This window comes from Solanum tuberosum, unplaced genomic scaffold (assembly GCF_000226075.1).
Source record: "Solanum tuberosum cultivar DM 1-3 516 R44 unplaced genomic scaffold, SolTub_3.0 scf00754, whole genome shotgun sequence".
Taxonomy (NCBI): domain Eukaryota; kingdom Viridiplantae; phylum Streptophyta; class Magnoliopsida; order Solanales; family Solanaceae; genus Solanum; species Solanum tuberosum.
Genome location: NW_006239665.1, coordinates 109837 through 120045, shown reverse-complemented (window position 1 = coordinate 120045; position 10209 = coordinate 109837). Strand labels below are relative to the sequence as shown.

Below are 10209 nucleotides of genomic sequence, written 5' to 3'. Positions count from 1 at the left end.
CGGGGGAGGGGAGGGGGGGGGGTTGAGTCTCAAATCGGTGAGATGAGGAAGAATTGGTCCATCTCATGAGCTAGCTTTTGGAGTTGAATGAGGCTCAAAGTTCATTTTTTGTATGCGTGATTTTCTAGGTTATATCATGGTTGCTGTGAAAAGTTGTGTTGTTGTAGGTCAACTTAACCAAATAGTGTAAAAAATCTATACATATCCGTACATAGAAATTAAATTCTACATGGATTATGTTTTCTCAGTTAGGTGTACGTGTAGGCCTATAAATCTAAAAAAAAAATCTGGATTTTGTAATAATCTTGATATCGGTCTCAGCAAAGAAGGAAAAAAGGCTGAATTTTTTTTATAGTAGAATACTTGGCCCTTTACACTGTAAAGAAAAAGGAAAGAATGTTAACATGTATTTGATGCTGAGTCTTTGAAGATAATATATAGTTCTTTAGCTGTCCATTTTTGGGCACCATGCTAGTATTGAATAATGGTATCTGGTTCTGTTTTGCATTGTTTTGTTGTTGCTGCTGTTCTTTTTCTCAGGATGCTCTGAACTGTGGCTCTTATTAGTTGGCGTGTCTGTTTTACTGTCATATTTCCTTTTTCATAACTGTTTTGATTGTTGTTGTTGAGCCTAGGGTTGTTCGGAAATAGCCTCTCTACCTCATGAGGTAGGGGTTTGCGTACACTCTACCCTATCCAAACCTTACTTGTGGGATTACACTGGATATGTTGTTGTCGGTATATGCCGATTGTATGTCTATTGGAATTGTTCTGAACTGCTGTCTCTAGCTGGTAAAGAAACCGATCAATTCTAGTTCTACCTTCAGTAGTAGTAGTAGTCGGATTTTCTAAGAAGCAGTAGTGCAATTGTCATATTGTTGCTTCATAGATTGGTTGTAAGTGTTTGTTTCCTGTCCAGCCTTCCTGCCAAGTTGACGAAAGCCACAGATCTTCCCACATTTGCTTCGGGAAGTCATAGTCCACACAAGAAGCGAGAAAAAGAGATGAAAAATGATGCTCCTGTATTCTATCGACAAAGTCCATTATCACGTGAAGGTACTGTTATTGGTGATGATTTAAGATCTATGTCTGAATCCGATGAACGAGATATAGGAGGGCATCTAAAGAAGAGCGGAGAAAACATGGAAGATTCGAGTAGTGAATATCAATTTCATTTCTCCATATACAAGTGGGCAGGCAAAGGAGTTCCTATGCTTGTGTCACTGAAGGGAGGGAAACATTTCAAGTCTAAAGAGAAGATAAAATTTGAAAAATGTCCTAGCTCCAATGCAAGGATGGAGAAAGACAACACGGATACCAGCTCGCCATTAGGTAGAAACGTCAACTTCTCCAGGGATGCAAATTTTCACTCCTTAAGTACGAGAAGTAAGAAACCTGAGAGCAGTGACAAGGCAAATGGTATTGTTGGGGAAACTCTCGGCATTCCAAAGTCAAAATCTGTTCAGAGTTTTAAAGATGATGTTGGAATCCAGATAGAAATTACAAAGAACTCGGAAGAAACCAAGAAACAAGAGCTGAAGCCTCTACGTGCATTTTTAGTTGATGTGGCTGATGAAAAAGGTACTTTCTAATTTGCAACCTGCAAACTACAGACACTTGTACTTGCTTTACATAAAAAAAATGTCTCTTATTGTTTTGCAGGCGACATTAAGATGGCACAAGAAACAGAAAGGAAGAGTAACACAGTCAAAGCTACGCAAGCAGCAAAAACAAATGTTAAAGTAAAGGAAAATGTGAAGAAAATTGATGATGAGGCTGATAAGAAGTTGAAGAAAGATGATGTTGAAGTTAGCGAAAACACACAAAAAAGAGATTCACAAGCTAAGAGAAAAGGGAAGAGAGGTTCTGATAAAAAAACTGTAGTAGATACAGGAGAAAACAGAAGTAGTCAGCCAAGTTCTCCCATAAGATCAGCCGAGAATTCTACTAAAGCTGGAATTAAAGGAAAGGTTCAAGACTTTGTAAAGATGTTCAACCACGAGGTTCATTCAACTCCCCAAGAAGGCGATAGTAGAAGTAAAAGCTTTAAATGGAAAGCTAGCAGCAATAGTGGAGTTGAAAGTGAAAAGAGTTATAGCATGCCAAAAGCAAATGAGAAAGTTCAGTTGCCCACGATTAACAAGACGCAAGATGCAGCCCCTAATGTACCAAACTCCTCCTTAGTACACCTATGATTTCTAAAATCTTCCTTTATTGGATTAGACTTTCATTTTGAGGTCCCAACTTATGGAGGCACGGGGACAGTAGGTTCATCGTTGCCCTATTGGTAGTGATCTGTAAAATTTCTGATTCCGTGTCTTGCTTTGTGCAGGTAGACAAAAATCTTAACAAGCAGGAGAAAACAACTAAATATTCCCAAAGGAAAACAGAGATTCCTCGGACTAAAGACTATTCAGATCAAAAGGCCGCTCCATCAATTAATGGTAAGTTATACTCCCTCCGTTTCAATTTGTTTGTCTAGTTTTGACTTGGCATAGAGTTTAAGAAAGTAAAGAAGATGTTTGAATCTTGTGGTTATAAACTAAAGATATATAGAATGTACCAAAATACCCTTTCATCATGTGGTCTTAAACATGTCATATGTAAAATTAGAATTAAAGAGTTGCCAAAAAAGGAAAGAGACATGCTTTATCAAACAGACAAAAAGGAAAGTAAGACAAACGAATTGAAACGGAGGGAATATTTATTTTGTCGAAACAAGAATCCCGACCCACTGAATGATGAACTTTGTTTCAGTTTCTTTACTTATATTGAACCTGCTTCTACCTTGGTTGAGACATGAGAATGTCCGATCCTATTCTCTTCTGAAAAATATATTGCTAAAGAGAAAAGTTGGTAAATCATTTCAGGTTAACTATAAGCAGCTAACTCTTCATTATTGTTCTCAATTTAGTTAAATTAGTCTTTTTCTTTCAATTTCAATAGTTCATTTCCACAGTATCCTTGCACATGTTACAGAACCGTTGGTACTGGCAGCATCACCGCTTGCAGTTCTAGTCCTTAAATCAATTCCACATTTCTATGTTTATTTCAGAGTCAAGACGAGATGATCGAAAAGTCTCAGTTGGAAGCATGGATGATCTCTTTGGTGGAAATTATGTGGTATGTATACTTCTCTAAGTTTCATTAATTGACTGTTTGTGAGAATTTATGTATCTGGCATTGAAATTTTATGCCATAACCAAAAAATAATAATAATTCTAGGATTAGAAGAGGGAAATGATATTAGAGAAAACTGAAGAATCCAATTTTAGAGTCTGCAACTTGTACAGTTTGATGCCTTAGTAGGTCACAGGCCATATGACTTCAGATCGTTGCAACTAACGTTTACGATGATCAAACAGGATAGCATACTTGTGGAATGCCTCGTAAAATTGATACTGATGAGATAGTTTACCTTTTCGCAGGTGGAAGAATTATTTGAAGATCAGGACACAGCTTCACAAACTAATGGAAAATCTGAGGACAGCCAAGTAACTTATTTCTTTTTTCTCAGTAACTCTGTTGCATTCGAGCATCCATAACATGGTTGTAATCATTTTCTATGAACTTATAGGCTTCAGATGCTAAAATTAAGCAATGGTCACAAGGGAGGAAAGGAAATATTCGTTCATTGCTCTCAACATTACAATTAGTAAGAGTGTTTCCACTTTTACTTAATTCCAGTAGCTTATGTTGAGGATTCAGTTGATGATGATAATTTGAAGTTTTATGAAATTTGTTTCTATTATTATATTTGTGGAAAGGAACTTGACTTTGCTTAAGGCCGGGATTCGCTAATTCTTAAAGCACAATCATTTTTAAACAGGTTTTATGGCCCGAGAGCGGATGGAAGCCTGTGGCCTTAATGGATTTAATGGAAGGAAATCAAGTGAAGAGAGCATATCAGAGAGCGTTACTCTACATACATCCAGATAAGCTCCAACAAAAGGGAGCTGCTGCTCACCAGAAATACATTGCAGAAAAAGTTTTTGATATTCTGCAGGTACCTTATAATTTTGTCAAGTAGTACTTTTTCCACAGCCAAAAGTCCTAGCATCTGCACTAGATACGAAAACAAACATTTAACTAGAGCGGCCTATTAACTCTCTTATCCCATCTGTTATCGTAATTCATAGTTCGATCAATCAACTAACTCTCAATCCCAAACAAATTGGGGTCGGCAACTGTACGTCATAGTGCTTCAATTTAAACCATGAAGAGGGGTTATCGGTGAGGCTTAAATTCAGTTTATGGTAAAATTTAGGATCCAGTGGTTACTGGTTTGAGAAGCCAAGTATAACAACGTTATTATCATGTGAATGTAACTGAAGTATTTCCTCTTGAGACATGTTTGTGTAGCATACGAACCCTACACGAAACCATTATGCAAATGAAGTTTGCAGAAAATCATGCAAGTTTAAACATATGAGTCAATGCTTGTTCTATACATCATAATTCTACTACTACTCCCTCCGTTTCAATACTGTTTATCCGGTTTTGATTTGGCACGGAGTTTAAGAAAGTAAAGAAGACTTTTTGAATGTTGTGATCTTAAATTAAAGATGGATAGAATGTACCAAAATGTTCTTTAATCTAGTGGTCTCAAACATGTCACGTGGAAAGCTAGAATTAAAGAGTTGCCAAAAAAAGAAAAAGACATTCTCTGAAAAAAGGGAAATTAAGACAAACAAATTAAAACGGAGGGAGTATTACTTTGCCATGCTACTAAATTGCCCCATGTTTCATGAGACTAAATCCTTTTGCTTAGATTGTTGAATCATAAAAGTGCTAAGTATGTTTGGTGCAGGAAGCTTGGGATCATTTCAACTTACTTGCTCCTATGTAACACTCACATATGCAATGTGGTATCCGAGGAGGCGCGGAAACGAAAAAACTCTATTCATCTGTGTACATACCAGGCAAATATGTCATACATATCCACTCCATACAACATACCAAAATCTGGTTTTTCTATACTTAAACATAGAAGACAGACTTTTATCAAAGTTCATATATTCTTTTTTCTACAGCAGAGTTATGAGTTAGTGGTAGTTGTTACAACATCTGATAGTAGGCAGCAGGAAGCTGGCCTTATTATACAAAACTGCCCTTCCATATAGGTCGTCATGGCATGAACTTTGTCAATTGCTTGTGATTGCAACCATACCCCGAAAAGGGGAAGGGTGGATGTAATTCCGAAGTCTACTCCTGAAGTTAAGTCTTTCAGTACTACGATTGAAGTAAAGCACTTTCGAAATGCTCTTTTCCCACAGCCCTCCTTTCGACTTAAATAGAAAGATTCCAATGGGAACTGTGAATTTAGTTGGATTATAAATCATTTTCTGAAACATCCACCCAACTCTGAATCTTCATAGGGGTTAGGCTACGTACACACCACCCTCCCCAGACCCCACTTGTGGAACTACATTGAGTCTATTGATGTTGTTGTTAGATACATTGACACTGTAAAAGTTTTTCACACAATCAGGTCACTTGAAAGATAACTACAAATAAACGTCCACGAAAACTGGATCACTAAAAAGTTGGTGTTTGTCTACTTGATACTCCTATAACAGATTTTAATGTTGGTTTTAAAAACAAGAGACACAAGCAGCTGTACTTCTTCATGAAAAAGCTGTCAATCTTGTAAAATGTGCATGATGAAATTGACTTGCATTATTGTAGTAGAGCAAGAACTAGTACTTGCAATAAACTAATCCTTAATGGTACATAAATATTTAAGTTTCCAAAGATCCATGCCCTTTTGGAATTGGCTACTATACAGGTCCCCTACCCCCACTCCAAGTCCTACTCCAATAAAATAAAATAATGTTTTGAGTGAAATATTGAAAAAACAAGATTTGGGACCCCTTGTTGTGACCTAAATAGGATAAGCCTAAATAACTAGTAGTAGAAAATTCAAATCCTTAAACAATCAACTTCATAGTTGCCTCCCACTAATGTCATAGAGTATCATATTCTAAAGTCATAAAGTCTATGTTGTAAAAGTGACTCAATGAATATAGGTTCTACTTTCTAGAGGCAAATATGGACAAATTCAGAATTTAAAAGATTCTAAATTCTGAAAAATATATATTTGATGGCAAGGAATTGAGTTTTGATGAATCAACAACCATGATATAATATTCATAATTTAAGGAATAATTATTGCTCAATGTTTTGGGTGGTTTAGCTTACAAAATATATACGAAGTTTATTGGTTGTGTATATTCTATATTAAATATATTGTACTATACATATAGTATGCATATCTATACACAATATATATATTAATATATACACTATTAAATCATATTGATAAACTAGTCGACCGAACAATATAGTAATTGTCTATACATACTCACTTATCCTATTGGTTTTGGTCCTCCATGTGACTTACAAAGTTTAAAGTCAACTTGTTAATGATAGGGAATTCAAAGCAAACACTAATCTTCTATTACTTTCTTTCTTTTTTGGAGAAACTGAAAATGTTAGTTAAGTGTACAATTTGAACTCATTTTTAGCTTAAACATGTTCTTTTCTTGAATATTTTGAGCAGAAAGCAGCAACATAAGTGTAGAATTTTTTTTATTTTCCTTTTGTTTTATCAAAAAATCAATTTGTGAGAAAAATGTTGTAAATTTCTAAAATTGACCTGGTGTGATAGAGTGAGTAACCTTGTCACTGTCTTTACAATTTGTTATCTAAAATGTGACTAACAAAATAATTTGTTTTTTTTAAATAAAAAAAGTGAAAAGTATTTCTTAGCTCAATAAATTAAGGGTCGTGGTGATATGAATAAAAAAATTACATTATTAATCAGATATTTTGAGTTAAGCTCCAAATATAAGAAAAAATATCTTGGTGGGGAAGCTTTTTAAGTTTATATATCACAAATTTAAATTAATCAAATTTAAATATGAGTATCGATCGATCCAAGGAAAACAAAAGAAAAATAATGTAAGTAGGGACTGGTTGGTAGAAGAGGCCAAATGACCCTGGTCTCTATGGCCAACCTGCCTTCTTCTAAGGATACACATACGAGATGGCACGTTGCTGAGCTATTATATTATTTAATATCTTAGGGCTTAGACAATAGGAACTTTAGGACCATATTGTATATGTTAAAAGAAATAATCCTGGTGTTTAATATTGCAATTCGATTAATTTAGATTTACACTGAAATTTTTTACTTTAAAGGTAAAGCGATTTAGGCGACTCCATATTAAGAACTCGAAATCAAGATTTGAGGTTCGAATTTTAAATAGAAAACGCTTGACATTTTAAAGTGTAACTTTTTAGCACGATTACAGATTAGTCGGACTTTAAAAGTGGAAAAAGAAAAAGGGTGGACTAAAATTTTGCCATATGTGGGGCACGTGGTAATCCCAATGTGCTATCATTGTATTTAGAGTTTAATGTAGTTATTTTCTCAAATACTTTTTAAGGTCATCATAACATATTAGATTGTCGTTTGACTCTAAAATAATTTAGATGATGGTCTAATATTTTTTTATATTTTTAGTTTGTTTGAAAAGAATTTTTAGATCATGATCTAAAATGTTCATAAGTTACAATTTTTTTCTTACTAAATAACTATATTAAAAAAAAAAGTTTTACAAAATTAATTTAGGAACAACTAATGTTATGTCCGTAAATATAAGGGCATGTTTGAGCTAATTTGGTAAAGCACAATGATGGATTTAATCCTAACTATTAACTAATGATAATATTTAAACCATTTCGCATAAGTTTAGTGACAAATTTGAATCTTTACCCTATAAAATTAAAACTTGCTTGAAGGATTAAAATGGATCATAATATATTGTTTTCTTTCTTCTTTTTTTTTTTTTTAATGTAGAATAAATTATGCCATCTTTTTTTTTTCTTTGCAAAAATTTTCCACATGTTTTCTCATTAAATTTGGGTCAATTTAGCTTGTCATTTACTCCATTGTAACTTTTCTTGTCTGATTTTAAACTTTATTCCAAGAGCTTTAAAGATGCACAGTAAAGGAATAAAAATATAGACAAACACTTTAGAGCTTTTAAAGACCACAGAAGAGCATTTTTGGTCCTTCACTTATTGATAAATTTTGATTTCAATTCCAATAATATACGAATTAATATATTTAATTTTCAATTAATTAACATATATGTATTTGATCTCTTCATACATGAAATATATTATATTGGGTTGATTTTCAAACCAGGTAACATCCATATATACCTATTTTCTTTTTATAATGAGACCAAAACATGTTATGCTGTCGGATAATTAGGGGTCGTTTGGTAGAGTGTATAAGAATAATATAAAATATAGTGTATTAGTAATTCTTGCATTAATAATAGATTTAGGCGACTCCATATTAAGAACTCGAAATCAAGATTTGAGGTTCGAATTTTAAATAGAAAACGCTTGACATTTTAAAGTGTAACTTTTTAGCACGATTACAGATTAGTCGGACTTTAAAAGTGGAAAAAGAAAAAGGGTGGACTAAAATTTTGCCATATGTGGGGCACGTGGTAATCCCAATGTGCTATCATTGTATTTAGAGTTTAATGTAGTTATTTTCTCAAATACTTTTTAAGGTCATCATAACATATTAGATTGTCGTTTGACTCTAAAATAATTTAGATGATGGTCTAATATTTTTTTATATTTTTAGTTTGTTTGAAAAGAATTTTTAGATCATGATCTAAAATGTTCATAAGTTACAATTTTTTTCTTACTAAATAACTATATTAAAAAAAAAAGTTTTACAAAATTAATTTAGGAACAACTAATGTTATGTCCGTAAATATAAGGGCATGTTTGAGCTAATTTGGTAAAGCACAATGATGGATTTAATCCTAACTATTAACTAATGATAATATTTAAACCATTTCGCATAAGTTTAGTGACAAATTTGAATCTTTACCCTATAAAATTAAAACTTGCTTGAAGGATTAAAATGGATCATAATATATTGTTTTCTTTCTTCTTTTTTTTTTTTTTAATGTAGAATAAATTATGCCATCTTTTTTTTTTCTTTGCAAAAATTTTCCACATGTTTTCTCATTAAATTTGGGTCAATTTAGCTTGTCATTTACTCCATTGTAACTTTTCTTGTCTGATTTTAAACTTTATTCCAAGAGCTTTAAAGATGCACAGTAAAGGAATAAAAATATAGACAAACACTTTAGAGCTTTTAAAGACCACAGAAGAGCATTTTTGGTCCTTCACTTATTGATAAATTTTGATTTCAATTCCAATAATATACGAATTAATATATTTAATTTTCAATTAATTAACATATATGTATTTGATCTCTTCATACATGAAATATATTATATTGGGTTGATTTTCAAACCAGGTAACATCCATATATACCTATTTTCTTTTTATAATGAGACCAAAACATGTTATGCTGTCGGATAATTAGGGGTCGTTTGGTAGAGTGTATAAGAATAATATAAAATATAGTGTATTAGTAATTCTTGCATTAATAATACTTGTATTAGTTATGCTTGCATTAGTTATGATGAGATTTTTTAATGCAATGTTTGGTTTGGTGTACTAAAAATATTATGCATTACATAATTTTTTTAGAAAAAATATTTGTTTACAAAAGTACCCTCCACAAATATAGTGGAAATGATGTAAAAAAAGTTTTTGAGGGCAATTGTGTCTATAATAATGTTAATGCATGCATTAGAACCCATTGCATTACTAATGCATAGAAATGAATGGCATTAGTAATACACTCTTCAATACACAATAGAGTGTATTACTAATACAAGCATTAGTTATGCATAAGTTAGAAAAATGTACCAAACAAGATACTACTAATACATCAAGCTAATGCAAGCATTATTTTCTGTAATACACTCTATCAAATATTTCACCAACCCAAACTAATGTGAAGTAAGTCTACACTCTAAAAGTGATGAAAAAATGAATGATCGTAATCATAATATAATATAAAAAAGTCTCTAAAAGAAAGAAAAATCTAGCCGATCTTCAAGTATATTATTATCAAATATTCCTCCCATTCATTTTTACTTGTTCACTATGTTATTTTGGGATATCAAACAATAATTGTCTAGTTTATAAAATTAATGAATAATTTATCACTTTATATCTGTTTTACCCTTGCTATTACATACAGTTCATTTTTCAACATTTAGATGACTTATATTTAATAAGTGTGATTTGGTAAAATTA

General features: G+C 32.5%; 1 protein-coding gene across 1 annotated transcript in view; it reads left to right on the top strand.

Annotated features, from left to right (window-relative positions):
• The window catches only part of LOC102591785 (J domain-containing protein required for chloroplast accumulation response 1), a 6875-nt gene extending 1847 nt beyond the window's left edge, over nt 1–5028 (top strand). The window contains exons 2-9 of the mRNA XM_006367246.2: nt 920–1581; nt 1663–2165; nt 2333–2444; nt 3056–3123; nt 3429–3494; nt 3578–3655; nt 3830–4006; nt 4811–5028. Of these exons, the coding sequence (XP_006367308.1) occupies nt 920–1581; nt 1663–2165; nt 2333–2444; nt 3056–3123; nt 3429–3494; nt 3578–3655; nt 3830–4006; nt 4811–4849 (1705 nt within the window). The 3' untranslated portion in view covers nt 4850–5028. The remainder of the gene's footprint in view (nt 1–919; nt 1582–1662; nt 2166–2332; nt 2445–3055; nt 3124–3428; nt 3495–3577; nt 3656–3829; nt 4007–4810) is intronic.
• Nucleotides 5029–10209: the final 5181 nt, after the last annotated feature.